The following is a 23,002-nucleotide window of genomic DNA, read 5'->3' as shown; positions in this document are numbered from 1 at the left end:
GAATTGTGGTATCTGCGACAGCGATCTCGCTTGCCATTGAAATGTGGCAGTCTCGTTGAATGAACCTCGACTCCTCGCCAGCACCACTTGGTAGTTTAAGTTTGAGTTTCAGTTTGAGTTTGAGTTCGAGTTCGAGTACGAGTACCATCAGCAGCACAATCACCAAGTCACAGCCTGAACCACCAGGCACTCCACCCACATGCGAGTAAACAAGAGCTCATGTTGTTCAGACGATCAGGCGATCGACTCCTTGCTCCTTGCTCCTTGCCACTCATCTCCCCGAAATGGCCACTGAATCCTGGCTCCAGACCCAGGTGCACCCATTCCCGCGGAGGCGGTACTGTGGGAGCTGTTTGTCAATTCTGCAACAAAAAGTGGTAAATATACAGCAGGAGAAAAGAAATGGTTTAAGATGTTGTATAATATAGTTATGACAATTCTTCATTAGATTATCTATAGGATTGTTTAATAGATAAAATCATCATATCAGCATCAAAAAATGCTTTAAGGAGTTATATAATATAGTTATAACAATTCATCATTGGATTATCTTTAGGATTAATTAATGGGTAAAATCATCATAACATCATCATGCTTTAACGACTTCTAAAGACTTTCTTCTTTATTCACTTATGATTTTCAAGAAAATCATCACTTTAACACATTTGAGTATACTCATTCCTTCTATAGGTATAATTCTCGATTATTCTGCATTTGCAATTTATATTTTGGGGTGTGTCCTACCTACTGGTCACCCCTATTCGAAAGATTTTCCTGCCCCAATAAGGCGCTGTATTGGTTCCTATAGAGCGCACTTCATAGCTACAGATACAGATAAAGATACAGATACAGATGTGGGAATGTACATATCTGAGGTGAGGCAGAAGAGCCGGTTGCATGTGTCAGGAAGCGCTTTGATCTCATAATTTTCCGCAAAAATACAGTTTAAATCAAAGGGAGGCCGCTGAAGTGTTGGAATACGGCCACGTGTCACAATATTTGCGACAGCATTAACGAAATTATTGTTGAAAGAGTGCAATATAATTACCATACGGCAGAGGTAGATGACACACCCACGTTTCCCCCCATGTAAAACAAATGGGATTTCCTGATAAAAACTACTTTGTAGTCGTGCGCTTGCGAACTAAATAAATCATCTCAACGCCGAGCCAAGCTAATTGTTTTCCTGACCCAAAATTAGTTATGCGTACAATTTGCTGGGCTAATTTATTTATCACTCTGCTGTTTTAGTTTTTTGGTTTTTTTGTTTTGGGTTGCCCAAAACATACACACATGCATCCATTTGATGGAGATGTTGGCAAATTTAATTTCGAAAAACAATGAACTGTCTTTGGCTGAGATGGTTGAGAGAGCTGGACATGTTTTTAAGTCGCAGTTCCACATGGCTAAATGCGGAAATGTGGGTTTTACCTCTTCGCGAAGGCTGCACATCACCTATCGACTGGAAAAAGCCCCAAACAACCAAAATAACCCAAACAACCCGTCTGCTGCACTCCGTTTCAGTCCCATCATTGTTTTGGATCCAGGTTTGAGTTTCAGTTTCAGTGTGATCGTTGTCTGCATAATAACATGTTATTATCATTTTATTTGTTTGCCAGCTCAGCTCTTTCACGGGATCAAGCCGCGAATCTCCAGCCAGCCAGATATTATGGCCAGTATATACATATTTGGTAGTGTGCAGAAGGTAAAAAGGCAATGTGCTAAATGCTCGAAACACATGTTCTTATGTTAAGTGTGTCTGCCGAAATTAGCATAATTGTGGATTTCGCGAAAGTATCAAGAGATATCAAGTGAGACCTACAGACACCTATAATCATTCACTCAGGTTCTGTAAATAATATTTATAGTCAACATAATAATCAGTTACGACTGTGCACTATATCAATATATTTCTGGTTTCATTTCAAAGTTCAAGTATTATTAATAATATTCATAATCCACCCTACCTCTATTCATGATATAAGCATATACATATAATATTATATATAACTTTCGACCTCAAATGCATTCTATTTTGATGTGTACCCCGAAGGACACCTGAAGTACCTTTTCCCTATAAAGTTCAGCATGTATTTCCCAATGATCCCAATCCTAATTTGCGAGACCAGTGTAAGCTTAAACAAATTTAGTTATACAATGGAGAACACGCTTAAGCTGGCAAAGCATAAAGGCCGTGACTTTTCGAATGTCGACAGTTGCCGCATAAGTCGTGGGTATATATACATCACCTATTGATCGGGTTTTTTAGAATGCTGTAAACCGATTAGAGGTGCGTGGTCCAAATGGAGTCACTACTTCCAATAACATTGGAATTTCCCTAAGCTGGCTGAGGGAATAAACAATTTGTTGGGTGGAAAGTTGGTGCTTTGTGATGGAAATTATGCGCAGCGCTTCACAATAATTAAATCATTCCGCCTCTAAAAACTATAAGAAGATACACGATTGATTTAAGCTGACAAGCCAAATCCGTTCCAATTTCGAATGACGATTGAGTCTTAACGGCGCTGACAATATGGATTTGATACTTTTGAGTAAGGCTTTTGTCCACGATCACGGGCACAATGCAACAAAGTGCTCGACCCGTGAATTAATAATCTACGCCATAAAAACAGATGTCAGCTTAAAATTTCGGGCACCGCTTTTGTGTGTGCTACTGGTTTTGGTTTTTGCTCCAGTCTATTCAATAGCCCAGATTACGCTACTCGTATTGAGTTGGATCCAAAAAATAAAGAAATCCAAACAGGAATGCAGTGTTCATAAATGGGCTCTATTCATAATATTCACATTTGTCGAACAACTACATTAAAATGTTTGATCGTTTTCGTGGGAGGTGATTTGCCATGGTGTTACATGGGGAAATTATGCAATTTCAGTTGGAAAAGTACGCAGTAAAAGAAGCTGCAGTGTTACAGGGAATGCTTAATAATATTGAAATACTAAGAATCATCCCAGCCATTTGCTATCCCTTTGCTGAGCTCAAAAGGGAGTCCACTTCTCTTGCAGCGATATCTCACTTAACCGCGGATGAGCTCAAGCAAATCGCGCTTCGATAGTCGATAATGGAAGACCATAAATAACTGGTGGGGTTTATTAACCCCCCGGCTCACTCCAGTCAAGTTTCCACTCTGGCCATATGTGTATACATATATACCGCCTTTTGTTAACTCCATTCATAAGTTTTCTGCTCACTTTGCTCTTGTTCTGTTTATGTCGGCGAATGCGTTTCCGGTCAGCGACACACAGGAAAACACGTTTATAGCAAAATATTGCTTTTGTTTTTGCTTTTGTTTTCGGCCTTATCGTACACCATCGCTTACCAACGAGCCCTTAAATCACCACAACTTCGAACTCGAACCACTGTCTATGATAAACACCAATAAAAATAAGACTGCACTTTGGTTTTGCGAAAGGAAACGAGGCGAACGAAAGTCGGTTCTCATTTGTGTTCCACTTTATTAACACCTCTTTGTTTTTTCGATTTATATATTCTTCGATGCAATTGTTATAGCTGTTGTTTGCACTTTTTTAAATGCGAATTTTTTGCCTCGAGCTTTAAAGTATTTTCTTTCACTTATGGACATTGCAGTGATGGGTAGCAAATACAAAGCTCATCATTCTCATTTTTTAGTGGAAACTTCAAATTTTTGTTTAGGTTCGTTTATTTGCACTTCGAATTCATTTGATATTGAAAAAAGAAAACGAAACGCACTGGTAAGCTGTCCCATTAAATAATGTCTAGACATATTTGTTTCTTTTTTGTTGCTAATAAATGAGTAAACATACAAGATCAGCGAACTACATTTTTATTTCCTTCAACGAAACCCCAAAAATGCTCCCTCAAATGCAAGAAAAAAGCAGTTTCTTCGTTTTATTTATACCAATAATTGTGGCTTTTGTTTAATGTGTCTCATTATCGTTCTTTTATTATAAGTATATACAGTTTTACTAATTTACACTACGCTTAGGGCGCTACAATTACGCGAGCTTACATACTTACAACTTGTGCATAAAGTACAGCAATACTCGTACATGGATCTCTAGTTTAGGAAATAATTACACACGTAGAAAATTATGGTACATACGAAGTAAAATAAATTAAATTTATAAACGACAGGAACAAATTGGTAACTTAAGACGATAAAAACAATAACAGCTAAATCAATGATTGCTCGTGTACATTTGGCTTGGGTTTGGGCTCGCTCGTTCGGGAAATGATCAAGGATTTGGATGAGGATTTGGATATGGATATGGATGGTAAAGGATTGGGTTCAGCAGACTTGGGTTGATATGTTTTTGGGGGTCCTGCCACAGGGCCTTTCAGGGTTCTGGTTCCGCTAGTTTCGAACTCAAATCGATCAAAAAAGCAATGACGTAATCGTAATCTACAGGATAGAAGTGGACCTAGCTGCCAGGAATTGTGCTTCTATAATTTAGTTTTGGGTTTTTCGGATCTGCCAGTTGCCACCTGTCATCTGCCATCTGCCATCTCTTGGTTATATGTTAGTGGTCGTGGGTATGTATGTATATGTATTCATTGATGTCGCCCTGCTATATATCTTCCAATTTACATCCTATAAGCTCTGATTGCATAAGTTGTATGTAATTAAATTAACGTATCTTCGAATGGTTTTTGGATTATCTTCTCCACAAAATTGCACAACGTCTGGGGCAGCGGTTGGGTGTGTTTCATTTTTTGTTCTTGTCGAATTTGCCTTTTTTTGTATTTCCCTTTTTCTTTTAGTTTTGTTTGCAGTGTCTTTAATCAAATTTTTGTTCTTTTTTTGGGGGGCCCATGCCGAAGGAACCGCTGCGTTTCAGCTGGTTATTTGTTTGTCGTTTGCTTGCTATTTGGTATAAGCGGCGTTAATCAAAATACCGAATAATCACATTGTAAATTATTGTCCGAAAGTGTAATTATACCTTTCAAGCCCGGGCCTCGAAATCTGCATCTGCATCTGAATCGGAATCGAAATCGGAATCGATATTGAAATCGAAATGGGACTCGAAACTGGGAGTGACTACGGCCGCAGGAGCGTGAGCTTCTGCTGCTCCCGGAAGGCGATCAGCGAGCGGAAGGCGGAGATGGGCGAGGCAACTGGGGCCGCACCCAGTTCCGGATCCGGAGATGCCGCCGATGGATGTCATGGCTTTGCACTCAGCGAGGTCACATTCACGCCGGGCGATATCTTGCCGGAGTGCGAACTGGATGACGAGGCGGTGGAGTTGCTGGATATTGGTCCCATCATGTGCTGCGCAGCCGATTGGCCGCTGCTCGTGGGTATGTGCACCACATCGCAGCCCATCGACGAGGACGAACTGGAGGCGGAGGGCGAGGCCACCGGCGGCGGTGCCACCTGCTGTGCCCCACTCGATCCGCCCGTGGTGGTCAGACTGAGCGGCGCAAAGTGGGGCCCGTTGGCGGCTCCGGATACGGCCGCCTTCCACAGCAGCGGATTCATGCCGAGCGGTCCATTGTGGGCCGCCAAGCTGGCACCGAAAGTGCGCTGATGCTCGAGGAACTCCTGCGTGGGAGCGCTCAGATGCGCTGCAGCTGGTCCGTAGAATCCGCGATACAAATCCGGACGCACGTAGGGCGAATAGTTGGGAATCCTGGCCGCCAGGGGCGATAGAATCTTGCCGGGCGAGGGCTGCTGACCGGGGTGGCCATAGAAGCCGGGATGCGCAGGCGGTAGCTCTGGGTGGTTATCCTTGGGCCCGGAGCTCGAGTCCTTGCTGTCCTTGGAGGCCATGTCGGCCAGCGACCAGATCCTCGGTTTCGCGGTGCCGCCCACTGCGGTCTGCAGCGAGTTCTGCTGCGCCTGCTGGTGCTGCTGCAGCAGCTGCTGCTGGTGGTGATGGTAGGCGGCGATGTCTGGCGGGGATCCCGCCGGTGGCCGGAAGTGGTGGTGCAGGGCGGCGGGATGGAAGAGGGGGTGGGCGCCCGGCGGCATGCTGCCAGGGCGGTCGTACAGGTCCGGCGATCCATTGGGCGATCCTGGCCGCGACTCGGACCACTCGCTGTTGTTGCTTTCGCCGGGACGGTCGGCCATCATGTCGCCCAGGCGACCGGAACGGTCCTTGTCGTCCGTGGAACCCACGCCGGAGTCCTTGGCGTCTGCAAAGAGTGGAGAGGGTAGGGGTACATTAAAACCATATCAAGATAGCTGAATAATAATTATGGAAACCTTAGACTAACAAAACAATGGTACCAGAAATGCTTTGCTATCTAGTAACTTGTTGACAAAAAACGTTGCCTACTTACTAGGGCCTGTACAAAAAATTCGGAGCTTTTTAAAAATTATTGGATATTTAGTGTAATTGCAATGTTATGGTACTAGTACTGCATGTACGCATTACTCGCTTTAATAAAACTAAATATTTAAAATTGGATATTTAGCAAATAGTTAATTGAATGTCTTTAAGAGACTTCTTATGTATTCAAAGTAAATGGCTTATATTTGGGATTTTTAATGTAGGGGTTAAAAGTCCTATGTGCAATTTGAATCTCATTTTTCAGCGATTTCAGTCGCATTGCTTATATGATACACTTGAAATCCAGTTCTTCTCTTACCTAGCAGATCGTTATCCTCGGTGTTCTTATCGTCGTCATCGTCGATATTGGCGTCATCGTCGTCGACGCGATTCCTGGGCTCCCAGGTCATCTTGTTCTCCTTTTTCAGTCTTCTTCTCGCGTTGGCGAACCACGTGGACACCTGCGTCAGCGTCATCTTGGTGATAATGGCCAGCATTATTTTCTCGCCCTTGGTGGGATACGGGTTCTTCTTGTGCTCATTCAACCAGGCCTTCAATGTGGAGGTGGTTTCGCGGGTGGCGTTCTTCCTTCTGGCCCCATTCAAATCCATGCCATAGCTGCAACATACAAAAAATGCAAGAAAAATGCCAAATTAGACGGGGTTCACAAGTCTGGTGCGGACATCATTTGTGCGATAAGGAAACCCAACAATCCAACAGCCCAACAACCCAACAGCCGAACAAACCAACGACCATTCCCCGAATTGCCAGCAGGTGATTAAGGCCAGAATGGAATGCAGCCAGCCCAGCTGTTGCCAGGTCGTTTGGAGTTCTTTAAATATATGCGACGGCCCAAACAATTGTTGCAATTTGTTAAACTGGCCAACAGCAACGGCAACAGCAACGGTGGGCGAGCGGTGCCCGGTGCTTTGTTTTTGCTCTGCGTTAAATTTGTTCATCATAAACGCATTTGCATGGGCCCGAACATTTATGCCCGTGCAGTTTGCGGTCTGACACATTGCCCCCCATCCCACTGTCATCCCACCGCCATCCGCTGGAGACGATACTCAATGGTCAATGGTCGGTGGTCAATGGTCGGTGGACGGTGGTCGGTGGTCGAATGTTGCCGCATGCCGCTCGAACGACAACTGTCCTTTATCGCTTTTTGTGGGCAGTTAACATGAACGTTTTTAGTATATTGGAATATGTATACACTGCGACCAAGCGTATACATCACTACACTGGGCGAAACGAAACTAGCTCATTAAAGACTAAATTTAGCTAAAGTTAAACTATGCTAGCATAAGGATATATACATTGTATGAGGAATACCTTTTGATACTTTTATTTCACTTTGATCTACGCTTATAATTCCCAAGTTCTTTTTGTTCTAAGCTTATAATTCTCAAGTTCTTTTTCAGCGCTTGTAAAGGAGAGCTTTTTCTAAGTTATTGAGTGAGAACATTCAGCTATTCTACATTTCTATATCTTTTAGGACTTGGCGTTTTTTTTCAGTGTTTGGAATGCAAAACACCAACGGGGGAGAGGACAGCACCATCGCCATCGCCATCGCATACATGTGTAGCTGTCTCATTTGTAGTTCTCAGACAGCTGCCCCATCCGATCCGATCCGAACCCATCCGATCCGATCCATTCCCATCCGAACCGATCCAAATGGAGAGGAGGATGACAACGATGTCAACTGGATGCCATATACATATGTATATGTACATATATGTTGTGCATGTGTAGATTTGTGTAGGGAAGCGACGACGCTGCGTTCGCTGCATTAATTAATTTAAGTTTGAATGCAAAGTGTCGCCGAGTGCGAAACACCTGCGCAGACAGGCAGAGTGCCTTTGATCACCTGACAGCTGGATACATTTTTTTAATTTTCCTATCAGCGCGCTGTAAATGATTGGTGACGACAACAACGCCCCCCAAAAGTTCGTAATGCTGCGCCGGTTGAAAATAAGGTGGGGCCTATATACATCGTATACAACGTATACCATCTGAATTTTGAATCGAACAATTCGCCAACTAGCAGCAGCACGTCACGGCGAAATAACTCAAAATTGATTTATGGCAAATATGTATGCCTGATAGACACTACACAGCACAACACAGCACAACACAACTCTACAGAAGACAACAACGCATCGATATCAACAGTAGCTGCATGAGTCAACTATCAAATTTTGTTATGAGTGTCAATTACAGGGGAAACAATGGGCCCATCGGTTGTACCTGTCCGAACGTGAGGTGACGTGACGGGATGTTGTCGATTCTCGTCGATTGTTTAACCGCCAATTGTGTGTTGGAAATTTATGTCACTTTGGCCACCACTGCAATGGGCTTGTGGTTTTCTGATTTTCATTTCTTGTTTTTTCCTCGCTTTTTTTCGAGGTGCGCAATCGGCGGAAGCAGCCCGCCGACGTGCAAACGATCAATTACAAGCGAATAAATTGAATATTCGAAAACCGAATGCCACTGCGCCTGCGTGCCAATATGCCAGACTTTTACTATTCGAACGCACTTTTCCGAAACGGCATTTAAATGCACCTGCACGCACCTGCAGCACCTCAATCCCATTCCCCAGTCCCAATCCCAAACCCAATTCCAATCCAATCCCAATCCCACTCACGTTCCGATCGACGCCTTTCCAGCGGACCACCATCGTGGTATTTGTCGATTTGGATTCGGAGTGGCAATGGGATTGGGATTGGGATTGGGAATGGGGGGAACTATCTGTCGAACTCGCACTTTCAGCCCAACTATGACTAATCCTCACCTGTTGAACGGATAGCCGGCGAAGGCCGCGTCGTATGGATGATACATGGAGGGGTATGGCCAGGGCGATGCTCCGGCCACCAGGTTCTCCTTCAGATCGATGCCAGCCTGTTGGAAAGAAAGAACGAAAAAAACCCAAAAGATTAGATTTTTGATTATTTATAATTTTAGACTAATTTCTGGACGAATTTCTGATTTTAGCTTGAACTCGGGGAGCAATGGGCCAGACCTTGAACCAAAATTATTCAAAATCATGTTAAACAAATCATTAAGACAGCTGCGAGCTTTATTTTTCAGTCGATCGATGGCTTGTTATGTGTCTCTGTTATCAAAGCTCCGAAAAAATGATTACTCATCATTTTCAATTTAGATGGGGTGAAGAAAGTGCTTATAAGTACGTTTTTAGTTGCTTTGCAGCTCTATGAGATTAACTTGGTATATAGCAACTATTTAACTGCATAGAATGGGTGGTGAGAATGCCATTAATGATTTCTTAACAAGAACTCATTTCTGTGTCACTGTGCAGCAGAATGCGGTGATAAGCCCGTGACAATCTGACCAGCATCAGGCGAACATGTGGGCATTTCGTGACTCTGGCAGTGACTTTAGTAGCAAATAGCCAGCGTTTGCACTGCGTTTGGAGTTGGCGGAGATTGGCTCCTTAATCTGCAGCTCCAGTACATGCACATCGCGCCATTAGACACTCGATTGGCATCGCGAACAGCGAAAGTCACAGAGAACATTTAGGAACACAGACTTTGGCACTGATAGGCGTGGGACACGACGTGTAATATAGAGCGCTGATTAAGTTTAACACGACAATTATCTACGCCTCTTGTCTCAACTCGCTGCGACATTCGCCAGCTGTAGTGGCGATAATGCTGGAGTGCCTACACATATAGTATGGTATATATTATACATTTTCTGTTCAAGTTGAAAGCGGACGCATATTCGTCACTGCGCAGCGATGATGCTGAATATTGCCGCCGCCGCAGTTATGACAAGCGAGTTGCAAATCGAGTCGCCAGTTGGAAAACAGGAAAGCAGGAAAACAGCGGGGGTACGAAAACACAAGATGCGAAATCAATGAGAACCACTCCGATACAGATCTACATGGCACCGCAGGACCAACGAGTGCAGGACACTCGGATGCAGGTCCCAGAGTCCCAGAATCCCAGAATCTATTGTCTCCGTGTCGCGACGAGCGTCTGTCTGGCCAGATTGCCGCTGGAATACTGCGCTGCCAAAGCGGAAATATTTTTATGTCGCCAACACGAAAATGTTGCAACTCGCTATCGCCGAACCATCGACTTGCCGCTGGAGCAGGAGTAGGAGTAGGAGAAGTCTTGAAGAAGTCTGGAACTGGCCAAAAGGTTTCGGGATTGGGACCGGGATCGGCACTGGTGGCCCAGCATGTGGTAAGTGCGAGTACAGCGGCGATAGACTGATAAACAGCGAAAGCAACAGCCGCAGATCTCGAGGAGCAGGCCAAACTCCAGGGCCAAGGCCCTTTGACAGGTACGACACTCGCAAAAATAATAGCAGCCTATTACGCAATATATGGGCATTAAAAAAAGTCATAAATCTTATGGCAACATAACAAAGTTAATTGTAATTTTGTCTATATTATTTCCAGCAGTTCTCAATAGTTCTTGAGTATATAAACAAGAAGAGAATAAGAAATTTGAATAGAATTAACTTTCATAGAAGCAAGCAGTTAGTTTGGATTTTAGTTTCCAGCTTCTTCTGGGTAGTACTTTTCTCCGAGTGGAGGACGGCCTCTGACTCCTTGCCGATAGCAGAAGGCAGTTAGCCCAAACATGGACAGCGTTTTCGGGACAGACTATATTAAATTACACGGGCTGCTCCTATTTCTCAATGGAAGCTCGATGCGAGACTGGGCTGGTAACCGGTTTACGTTTTACAACCTTTACAACAATCACGCCCGGCTATCACGGGAATTGGCCAAAAGTCGCTGGATGCGGATGGGAGTGGAGATTATGGGTGCGGAGTTGGCAATGAGTGGAGATGAGGATGAGGATGAGGATGGATATGGGGATGAGGATGGGGTACCGAATTCGAATCCGAATCTGTGTCGTGCGTGTTTGGCAGCGAGTGCGTGTAGGCCACGTCGATGCGGGCAAAGCGCATATAATAAATTGCTGCCGGCTACCAGCAAAGTAGTAAGCAAGCAACCAAGTATCCAAGTAGCCAAAGTATCTCCATGGAGCAACAGTAGCTGGTTGCAGCTAGCAGCTCGATTCTTTGGTGGAAAAGTGCACCCGTGCCGGCAGTTTTGCGCTGGCGGTGGTTAATATTAACAACATTCGACATGTTTGCGTTCGCGTTTATTATTACCAATACTGCGATGCGACAGCGGCAACTGTTGCAGCAGCCACATCTGCAACAGCGGCAACAGCGGCAACAGCAGCAACCGCGGCAACATCTGCAACATCTGCAGCAGCGACAACATCCACAGTTACCGCACAGATGCAACTCGTTTTCGAGTTAAATATTGCATTACCACTGGCGACGACAACTGCAATTGTAAAAGCCTTGTTTTGCCCAGATCGCATATTGGCGATACAGCTTGTTCTTCCGCAACGATGTTTATGCGTTTGCCAAATGCTTTAAATGTTTGTACTTTTGGCACCACAGCTTGTTGGTGCGCTTTGTAAACTGTTCACATCGGCAGTAAGTGCCCCCAATGTGACCACCATCAACGAAGTGGAAAGGATTTTCACCGAAAGGTATTGATTCCTAGAAATATCCATGTCACATGAGCTGGTCACAAGTGAGTAACCTTCAAATCCATGCAGAATCAGTTCGTAAATATTTAATTATCATTTGGTGAGTAAAGCTAAAGCTCAATGTTTGCTGTATCCAAAAGCGAGACGGAGCTAATAGGATGTGTATAATAAATCGCAATCCGATACTCAGATACTCCACAAACACTCGTAATCACCTCTTATATGGGGCCTGTTAACATTGCCCATTAATCATCGCCGTGAAGACAAAGCAAATATTTGCAGAGCGAAACTGTGGCAAGCTGGCAAAAGTCCGAATATGAGTGGAACAAGCTGAACGTGAATGAGTGACCACTGCTGGCCACAAAGACCTCAAGTGGTTGGTTAGACGTCTGATCCGCTGGATCTTAACAGGCGGAGTGCGTCGTTTCACGCATCGGGAAGTGCGGTTTGCCGGCTCCCAGAACTCGGGATTCCATGGATACCAGCAGCAACATCCCGAGCCTGTCTGCGGGCAAATTAAATAATTCAAATTAAAATGGGACTTTGTCTTCATTACCAGGGAAATTCTGCGACTGTGTTCCCTTCACGCCAAAACGTCAATGGGCACTGCCTTGGGGATTATATGCACCGCTTCCGGATGGTGGGGCATATGATGGGGATCTGGTGGGGATCTGGTGGGGATCGGGAGAAGCCTCCGGCTCCTGTGGTCTGTCGCCCTGATGCGCCACGATTTGAGCGATGCGCGTAATGACGGGTCGAGTTAATTAATTGCTGCTTCGATTTAAAAATAAACGCACGTTTGCCCGCCGCATTCCCGCCTGTGCAGCCAAGAATGAATGGAATCGAAATCGCAATCGGACTCGGATTCGGAATAGGTATTGGTATTGGAATCGTATTCGTATTCGTATTCCGATTGAGAGTCGGAATCGAAATTGAAATTGAAATTGACGACGGCGCGGAGTTTGAGTCGCGCCAAGGAATGCGTTCGTTTCTAGGAGAGCTAATCTGCACTGCACATTTAGTTTACTTCAATAACAAATATATAAATCAATGTAAGAGAAAATTAAAAAAATTCCATGATTTTCTGAACTAGTTAGTATTTAATAAGAATTTGTTTGCCATCAAATTGGGTATACGGAAAGTAGATCCAACAGTGAGCTAGTTGCTTTCATTTTTGGTAGTGCCGCCTTGAAATTTCTTGCCGTGTACCGCTGTTTTTTGCCCTTTTTCAAAACTGGAGCTCCCAACTCCCGATGACACTTTTTTCTCACAACTCGCTTATAAAGTTGTAGCACTGAGGTTGCTGTTGTTGGTGTCGATGTTGCTGTAGTTGCTGTTGTTGCTGGTCGTGTTGCCTGTTTGTTTGTCCGTTGTTCGTATGCGTTGCCATGACTGCTAATTTGTTTGTTGTGGGCAGGGCGGCCATTCACACACACACACTCACACACACACCGCCCCACCCACCAACACACTCACACACATAAAATGGCAATAGCAAGGCGCAGGGCTTCCTTTTCCTTTTGCCATCCGTATAAAAGTGCAAAATTTACTGTTAACGAACATTTTCAACTTTGCCAAAAAGCCAAACAACAACGGCAGCAACACAAAAACTTTCCACAACACTTACGGCAACAACAATGAGATTGGTGCGAGCAGTAAATGTATTTAGTACTTCGGCACACACAACCTTCAACACCCCAGCACCCAACACCCCCCACTTTACAGAAAGTAGAGCCCCAACCACCCGTCACCTTGCCATTAGAAAAGCAACCCCCAAAACAACACGACAACACTTCGACATTTTCAAAAGTTGACAAATCAGTGCATGTAGCCAAGGTTCCAAGGAGCCAGGATGTGCCAGGATCTCGGAATCGGGAGCTGGATGCTGGAACTCGGGGTTGTTTTCTCTATAATGCCAGAGTGTGATAACTGGTGTGGGATTTCGGTTCAGTTCAGTTCGGTTTCGTTTCGGTTTGGTTTGGTGCCGAAATAACGAAGGAGAGTGCTGCGTCCGATTTGTAGTTGCTTTCTGCAACATTTTGTAGAAAACTTGCTGGGGGGCAAAAGTTTTTGCAGCTCCCACAGGATATGAGCGTATACCGCACATTTCGTCCTTTTGTTGGAGCGAAAACCCAGTGCCGACTATGTTGTCGAGTGTGAAATTTCATGCTTGCATTGTTGTCGTTGATGATGTTGCGGCACTTAAACTGGGGAAAAGTCAATATACCATTTTGGCTGCTTGCCACCCGCCGCCGCCGCCGAGTCGAGTGGCTCTAAAAACACCCATACGCCCCGTTAACCAAAGGCCTCTGCATTCGAGTTGAAGGCTCTAGGACACAAAGGACCCTTTATTGCGTAGGGAAAGTTACAGAGAAGAGAAGAAGAACTAGGGAGTCTGCTCATTAGATTTTGAAAGCCACTGCACTTGCAAATTGCTGGCAAAACATGTAGTGTTATCCTCAACTTAATCTGTTCGTCACTTTGCACAAATAATAGTGGATAATTATTAGCTCCAATTATGTATTATGATGTAAAGACTAGTCAGGTTGGCTACATAAATCTGTAAATATTTGAAATCACTTTATGTGTAACTCATATTTCTTTCACTTTCCTGATTTATAACACAGTAACTTCTGTTTCACTTATAAATTCAAATTGACTCAAAATACCCTAGTAGCTGTCTTTCATAATAGAATTGAAGAAACAGCTGAAGTATCTCTATGTAGAATATACTTGTAATATTTCTCTCCCCACTTTCCCAAAAACTGAAACATTCAATTAGTTCAATTAACTCCTAGCATTCTCTGACCCGAGAATAATTTCCAAAAAATTCCAAATATAGCTAGCTGCCCGAGAAAAGACCCATTTTAAATGAAGGTAGACATTCGGCAATTAACGAAATTAATTTCTCCGAGTGTCAGCGAGTGCAGGATGCAACATATGCGCCAGGGTCGAAGTCAATTCCGGACTTAAGGATAAACAGATAAACGGATGAATGGATAAATGGATGTATGGATGTTTGGATGTATGGATGCATGGATGCACGGAGGACGGAGGACGGAGGACGGAGGGCGGACAGGATGACAGGCTGTCACTTGCGTGTTGACAAATTTATTAATAAGGTACGAGGCGGCATCGGTCGTCGACGCCCCCAAAAACACCACAGATGAAAAACCCGGCAGCGGGAAAATGGGAAAACGGACGGAAAAGCGAAGGAGGGCAAAAAACACCGGGAGTGGCCATGGGTTAGGCCTATTTGTTAGGCGGGCGGCGCTCTTCAAATGTATCTTTGCCTTTGCCTTTGCCATTTGAAATGACAGCGGTGGTGCACCATTCCATCCACTGAAGTCGTCGTCGTCGTTGTCGTCATCGTCGTTGTCATCCACCTTCGAAACGGGAGTCACATTTGGAGTCGGAGTTTTGGGATATATATTCCCGCGATGCGGCAAACTGACAGCCGCTTGACAGCTCGTGTCAAAGTAATGAATCCACCGCATTGAGCAGACACTTTTACAACTAGCCTGGATCTGCATGTACCTAGTTTGGAGATGTGTCTCTATCTATATCTATATCTCTATCTATACGGCTGCGTATCCAAAGAGAAATTGCTCCAGTTTAGCGCCGGCGGCTGAAGTGACTAATTACGGGCCTCGGATGATTTATTTAGCAGATGTCGCGACCCGACCTGTTTTGTCTTTTAAACGGCCGTGTAAATCCCCCGTGATCTCAAGTGCCCCGCCTGCCACATGCCACATGACACTTCAATCACATCCTACTTAATTGCTGTGTCACCAGATGGATATACTTACAATATATATAGTATGTATGTATATAGTTTAGATCTGATCGATGCTTTTCGCTGAGACTTTCATAATTTGTTTGAGCGCACAATGGCTAAATTTATACAGCTACTGGCCGGCGGACCGGTTCTCTAAATTTATCACATTATTATATTCCTCAAAGTAAACCAGTTCAAATGCAAATTTCGCTTTGAATATATGGAATTGAGCATGTGTTTGATTGGGCGAATTGCACTTAAATCACTTAACGGCGATAATATTTAATCACACATTAGCGTTCGCAGAGATCAGCAAATCAGCAAATATTCTTGCCACTTCCACCCGCCGCAAAGTGTTTAGTCACAGATTCACTTTTATTCTTCATACTTCATCCAAAAGTAGTGGGCATTCTAAATACTCAACGGGCCATTCATTAAACTCTCAGTTTCAATTTCACAGTCGTCAGCTCGTTTTTGGGTTCTGCTGCTGCTTCTGTTTTTTTCTTTTTTTGTCAGCTTTTGAGGCTTTTTTCTTTTTGGCTTGTAAGCAAATAAATTTATGTGTTCACTTCTGAATGCGACATTTTATCGGATCATATTTAATGGGCGCTGTTAGCGAGTCCAAGAAGGAGGCCTCGACAAAGGGACATTAAATGGCCACCGATTCGGAGACAAATTTGAGCCTTCAAATTGAAGTGAATACCTGTGTCGGTTTGAATGGAAGGCAATTTCAAGTTTGTGTCTCAACTTTACGTCCCAATTAAACATGAAAAACTTGCTTCAATTAATTGCGATTTTATATAGGCAACCAAACTATTTCTTGCCTTGCCACAAACATGCACCACTTTCAACAATGAAATCACACTAAACATTTATCAATGTAAGTGCTTGCCCCCAACCGTTTCTACGGACAATTAAAAATAGGATACACATTGAATTACATCTCTGGCATTTCGAAAACATTTTATGAGACAACCCAAACAAGGAACCGAGTCAAAACATTGTATTTAGCTCAATTGACCAGTAAATGCAACTAACCTTTCAGCAGAATCGAACACATGCCGCATCCCGAAAACTGAAAACTCAAAAAACCGAAAACCAAAACCAAACCACTGGGTGTCCAGTTCCATGGGCTCCGCATGTGGTCCCCGAGAACATTGTGTCCAAATAGAATTGTTGGCAAACAAAGGCAAATTACACGATGCTATTAGAAGCGATGCGAACAAAGGGCCGACGGCGAAGCGCCGGACATGTGGCGATGGTCACCAAGACGTGCCACACAGTCCTCACTGCTCACTGCTCAGTTCCCAGTTTCCCAGTCCATTGTCCATAAATCGGAAAAGTGCAGCACTTCGGGGATCCCGATCCCCTGATCTCCCGATCCCCCGACTCCTCCAGCAGATCGAGTTAAGCCCTGGCATATTTCGCAACAATAATGTGGCTTGAAATATCACTGGGCGAGCGAGAGGTCAGTCGTAGGCTTAGGGCCTAAGTACCTGTGGCCTGTGGTGGCCCCCCGGCTGACAAATCGCTGCCAGCGAGGCTCCGCTGTAGGCCACAGTACAAGTTCGGAAGCATGGACGGGCCGGGTACACGGTACCCCCATGGTACACGATCAAATGACGACGCGACTTCGCAACTTCAACATCAGCTTCAGCATCAACTGCAACTTCGATGGTGGTCTCCCGCTCCTCGAGTCGACAAATTCACAAATTTATTGCGCCATTGTTCGGGTTATATGACTTATGAACAGGCTTTATGATGCACAGCAAACAAAATCGCTTTAAAAGCGATCCATTTAGGCAACAAACTTAAGAGGCATCATAAACTGGGAATAAGGAGTTCCTACAAACACATACACATAATCCCTATAAAAAGCTATATCTTCAATGGAAAGGGAGAGGAACTTTCATGCCTTTGGCTCAGTGTAGGACCCAATGTCTGCCCAAAATAGCGAAGATTACTCACGAGCGAGCTCACTTACCGGATTGGCGTAGAACGGCGGCTGATCCGCTGCAATCCCGGAGAGGTAGGCGGACATGCCCTCCGGATAGACGCCGAGCGGAACGCCTCCGGCGGCGGCTAGTCGCTGGTAGTTGAGCATGTCGTACTGGCAGGAGCAGATCGTCTGGCCGCTCACCGGATCCGTGTAGATGGTGCGACCCGTATCACAGCAGCGGTTGGGCGGGTTGCCCGCTCCGGGCGCCGGTGCTCCTCCGGGTGCGGAGGGGTGCGATCCTGGGGGCGGGGCGCCCACCAGCGAGAGGGCGGGCAGGCCGGCGGAGGGGCCGCACGGCGAGGTGGAGCGGGCGCCCGGCGGCACCGTCGAGGTCACCATGCCACTGTGTCCTGGCCCGGAGATACCCGGTGCACTCAGCGGCTGGGCGGCGGGACAGGCGAGCGTGGGCAGCGTCGAGGGCGGACTCTGCGGAGCGTTGGTTGGTGGCGTGTTGGGCGACGAGGTGGCAAGGTGAGTTGAAACGGCATTCTGCAAGTGAAGTTAAGGAAAACAACGACGTTGAGTGCATTTGCTTCACAGGGTTTAGAAGTATGGCTTATGGTCAGCTTGCTAAGTAATAAGTAGAAAATTAGAAATAACATAAAAACATAAATTACAATTTATAGCAAACTTCTAAAATTGCTTATAAATAATGTATAATTGATTGCAGGCCCTACTCAAAAGAAATATTAGAAGACCTCTTTCCGAAACGAGACTTATTTACGAAACTAATGTTCTCCATCTTCGATGTTTATTTGAAAAAATTGATTATCCGACTTTGATCTTCTCCAAGCCGCTTCTCGAGTTTATGGCGGGCCATTAAGGGGCTGCTTCTTGCGCTGGATAAAAAGCCCCGATGCCCAAATAGACGGTCTACTGTACCGCGCTACCAGCTGGCACTAAAACTTAATTAAAAACGTAGCCCCTTATCAGTGCGATAAGCGCGTCTCTTCAGTGGGATGGGTTGTGGGCTGTCCACGGGCCCTTCAGAGCCTCAGCACCTCAGAGCCTCAGAACCTCAGAGAATCGGAGCTGGGATCCCAACCGATGGATTCTTCCCCCTGCCCCCCTTCACAAACTGGGCTCTCCAGTAACGAAACCCCTTACCCCTTCGGTCCGACGATCTTCAAAGTGGGGCCGCCATTACCAACAAATCATGTTTTCGATTGACAACATTGATTTAAATTACACAGCCGATTGCTGCCAACGACGACAGCGGCAACGGCAACAGCAACAACAGCAACAACGGCAACAGCAACAACGACAAGCTGCAACAACGTCCTAAGAGCAATTTGATTGTAAGTTGTCCAATGACTGCCTGGATCGGTCCTCTATATGGTATCGTTTGGTATGGTATGGTATGGTATGGTGTGGTATGGTATGGTGTGGTATGGTATGGGATGGTATAGTGTGGCATGGTATATAGTGTGTTTGTGTGTGCACATAAGCCTATCGCGCACTTTTGTCAACACTTTTAGTCAACTGCAACAACTGCAAGAGCGACAACTGCAAGAGCAACAACTTCAGTGGACAAGAGCAACGTACACATTCGCACACATGCGACACATGGGGGAAGCAAACAAGTTTCAGGTTTGTTTATCGCTGCCTCCTTGGTTAACTTCTCCACTTCCCCACTTCTTGGGGGTTTGGGGACTGTGGGGCTTGGGGCCGCTCTTCCCGTTTAACATTTTACAAATGATCCGAGGCGTAAGATACGATTTTTATCGCAGGCCGGCGGTCACAGTGCTGCATGTTGTATCATCGGTCGTGATTGATACCGCCGCAATGTTGCTGTTGCTTTTGGTGTTGCTTTTGGTGTTGCTGTTGGTGTTGGTGTTGCTGTTGGGATTCGGTGTTGCATCTCGTGCTTTCATCAAGTGACAACTCAAGTGGCCCTATGCGATTAAAAATTAATTCCCGGTGTTTGGATGGTGGGATGGATGGATCCACTATACTACATACTACGTACGCTTCCTTATCAACGCGACTCTTTGAATCAGCCGCCGATGATTATCGACTATCTATGGCTATAGACAGGCTATATATACTATACTACACAAATATCTGCGCTCGAAGTGCTCGTTCTGCGGCTAAAGTAAATTATTTTCGGGTAGCCATTATTGTGGAGAGGGTAGGGTATGGTATAGAATGACAGCCATTCATGTTTGTTTAAAGAGCATTTAATATTTCCGATATTTGGTTTCAGCTTACGAGTTGCGCCACAAGTTGCTTCTATATAAATATATGTATATGCTCGAGTGTCGAGTGCAGGGATAGCATATTAACTGGGGATCGAATTACGAATTATTATGGGGGATTATTGTGGCTAGAATCCTATTGGCCACTCAACTAACTGACTGACTGACTAACTGACTGACGATGTGGTGACCTTGCCAGCTTGATTAACAACCAAAGACATAGATGCAAAGAGATTTTCCGAATTGGCAGACGCTTTTTTGCGAGTTGTTCGGACAACGTAGCACACTTGTGGTCCTGACATTTTCACTGGTTGCTAAACAAATCCGTCCGAACATTTGCAATGTGCTTTATTTTTAAATCCATGTCTTCCGTTTGCCAAATCAAAATGCTAAGGTATTCGAACCCAGAGTAATCCCACTGTTTGTGCTTTCATCTACATGTGTTGCCGCGATTTCCCTCGGATCTGAACGGGTTTTCAATGCTCGATGCCAATCTAATTGCCACTATATCCACTATCCAAATGCCAGACAACAAGCTTAAACTCGGCGATTAGCGGGCCCATCTTACAAGTAATAAAAAGAAAAAAATGGAAAATGGAAAACAAATTGATATACGCACCATTACTAAACAGATACCGGTTTCATTACTGTGCACTGTCATTTAATATTAATTTTTGCTTTTAACTAAAACTATAAAGCAAATCTTAAAGTTACGATGCACCGATGGACTCGCGCACTGAACCGACGTATATATTTTTTATGTATTTAGTTAGATGTATAATCCGAGAGAAGTGATTGTTGTGTGATCGATCTGTGATCTGTGATTGATCCGAACTAGTTTTTTATGTAGATTTTGAATCCGGCTTGCGAGTTAGTTAATTCAGTGTTTACTTTCTTTGTTATTTGTTATGTTCACTGCGTTGCACACTTGCCGACGGCTGTAAGGAGCTGGCCAACTCGAGTTAGTTGGCCAACAGGCGCTACTGGGCACCGTAAATCCGTTAAATCCGACGGGTGGCGCTCGACGAGAATCGGTTGAATTGGGAGTTGTATTCGGGAGGAGCAGCTCTATCCGGAGGATGCGAAAAGCACGAAGCACGAATGAACAACCAGAGGCGGCGGCAGCAAGTAGTATCTGGGTGTGAATCTGAATCTGAATCTGAATCCGAGAATACGTTTCTGTTTCTGATTCTGATTCTGTTTGTGGTACTGGTGCTGGAGCTGGTGCTGTTGCTGGTACTGAATTTGAATCCAGCTCGCAGAACGACGGCGAGCGGCGGGCAGAGAGCACTTTTATTCACACTGCGGCACTGCGGCACTGCGGACACACGAACGATACGAACAATCTGCGTAACAGTCAAAAGTAGACTAACATGAGTTTCTTGAGCAACTACAAAGTGTACGACAAATGGGAATTACACGACAACCGACAATCGAAAAACAGCGCAGCAGCAACAACAACTACAACGAGAACAGGCCCACGCACCACCACATAGATACACAGCCTGGGCCATCAGTGTGAGTATGTGTGAGCGAGAGAGCGCACAAACCGGTTTCTCCCCTTACATTTTTACTCGCACCTTAGGTGGTGTGCGTGCGCTCTCTTTGCTCTTTTTGAGAGCAGCCACGTATCTGTGCGTCGCCGTTGCGCTGGTGTGCGTGGCGAAAAGTATCTGTGTGCGCTGGAAAAAGTAGCAAACGAGGCGGCACGACGACAACACGAACGGCAACAACGGCAATAATGATTATCATTATAAGTGGGCTGGCGCTCCGGCTGTGTGTGGCACTCTGGGGATTGGGATTGGAATCGGGCATCGGGCATCGGCATCGGTATCGGTATACTACCCCCTCAACCCCCTCAACCCGCGGAACAGCCCAGCCACACCGCTGCCATTTACCTCGCTGCAAGTGCGAGCGAGACGCAGCAAACGAGTTGGTTTTTGGGAGGGGGGTGGGGGGCGGTGGGCAAAATAAAAAAGTATCTACCGCCTGTGTGACCATAAATAAAGTATCTGCCAGCTGCGGCCGGCGAGAGCGGGATGGCTATAGCCGCTGCGCCGCTGGCCACGAATCGCATGCAAGCGGCAGCGACAGCGGCAGTATCGCAACTTGCTCGCGTTGGCTGTCGTGTTGCTGGTGTGCGAGCGAGATGGCACAGCAGCAGCAGCAGAAACAGCAACAGCAGCAGCAGCCGCAACAGCAAGCAGTAAGCAGCAGCGGCAGCAGCAGCAACACCGAGAGCGGCAGAACATGAAAAAATTAACTTAACAACTAGAAAAATGGCTGTTATTGCGTGTTGTTGTAAATGCCGATGTATGTATTTGTAGGCGGTGTTGTTGCTGCTGCTGCTGCTGTTCTTGTTGTTGTTGTTGTCGGCGATGATGTTGCTGCTGTTGTTGCTGCCGCTGCTGCTGCTGCTGTTGCAACGCTGCTACTTGCCGTTGTTGCTGCTGCTGCTGCCGCAGTTGCTGCTGCTGTTGCTGTTGCTGCTGTTGCTGCCGTGGGTGTTGCTACGTGTAGTTGTTGCCATAAACAACGCAACAACAGCAACAACAACAACAACACGAATGTCGCGACGTATGAAAGCAAAGTGTTTACGCTCGCTTCTCGCTTTTCGCCGCTGATGAAAAAAGAAAAGCTTGATGAACATGAGCGACGCGACTCGTGAAGAGGTTGGGCCAAACGCGATGGGTAATGTTTTATCATCCGCCTCTGCCGCAGTCGCTGCTGCGTCCGTTCCCCTCCAGAAACCCCCCTTGGATACCCCCTCTCCCCTCCCCCCCTTCATCAACCCCCTTGACCGCTTTGGCTCTTTGGCTGGATTGGTGGCATCTTTCGCGCTGCTCCAACAGAAAAAGAAAAACGAAAAAAACCCAGTAGAAAAAGAACAAAAATCGCCACCGCAGCTGCCGTCGCTGCTTTTGCCGCTTTTGCTGCTACAACATACGCTCTTACATTTTATTATGTAGGTATTTGTTTTTTGTTTTTCGCTTCTCGTTTTCGCCGTGGCGTTTCTTTAACTTTTTCTAATTAATTGAAACGCCACTCGAGAGGAGTGACGGCCGCTGCTAGAGCGGGATGGCGTCTATGTGCTACATATGTATCTGAGTATCTGTGTACCGAGTACTGAGTACTGAGTACTGTGCACATTCGAAAGCTACTTTGTCGTTCCTGACAATCGGTGGTTATCCCTGCCCCATCCCTGCCACACCTC

The 23,002-nt window shown here is 45.6% G+C and overlaps 1 protein-coding gene across 1 annotated transcript; it reads right to left on the bottom strand.

Moving 5' to 3' along the window:
* Window positions 1–5,025: 5,025 nt before the first annotated feature.
* Window positions 5,026–20,790, bottom strand: LOC122615927 (homeobox protein caupolican). Its single transcript, XM_043791112.1, has 5 exons — window positions 20,408–20,790; window positions 17,576–18,079; window positions 9,065–9,171; window positions 6,593–6,891; window positions 5,026–6,136 (listed from the first exon to the last, which is right to left on the bottom strand). The coding sequence occupies exons 1-5, from the start codon at window positions 20,447–20,449 to the stop codon at window positions 5,163–5,165; spliced, it is 1,926 nt and encodes a 641-aa protein (XP_043647047.1). The 5' UTR covers window positions 20,450–20,790; the 3' UTR covers window positions 5,026–5,162.
* Between the last annotated feature and the right edge of the window lie 2,212 nt (window positions 20,791–23,002).

This window comes from Drosophila teissieri, chromosome 3L (genome assembly GCF_016746235.2).
Source record: "Drosophila teissieri strain GT53w chromosome 3L, Prin_Dtei_1.1, whole genome shotgun sequence".
Taxonomy (NCBI): domain Eukaryota; kingdom Metazoa; phylum Arthropoda; class Insecta; order Diptera; family Drosophilidae; genus Drosophila; species Drosophila teissieri.
Note: the sequence above shows the minus strand (reverse complement) of the source record. Positions and strands in the feature narration are given on the sequence as shown.

Excerpts from the sequence above, each read along its gene's own strand:
- LOC122615927 (XM_043791112.1), bottom strand. The coding sequence starts at position 20,449 with ATGACAGTGCACAGTAATGAAACCGGTATCTGTTTAGTAATG. Across the intron at positions 18,080-20,407 it reads CCGGTATCTGTTTAGTAATG|AATGCCGTTTCAACTCACCT; the intron begins GTGCGTATATCA and ends CTTCACTTGCAG. Across the intron at positions 6,137-6,592 it reads CGAGGATAACGATCTGCTAG|ACGCCAAGGACTCCGGCGTG; the intron begins GTAAGAGAAGAA and ends CACTCTTTGCAG.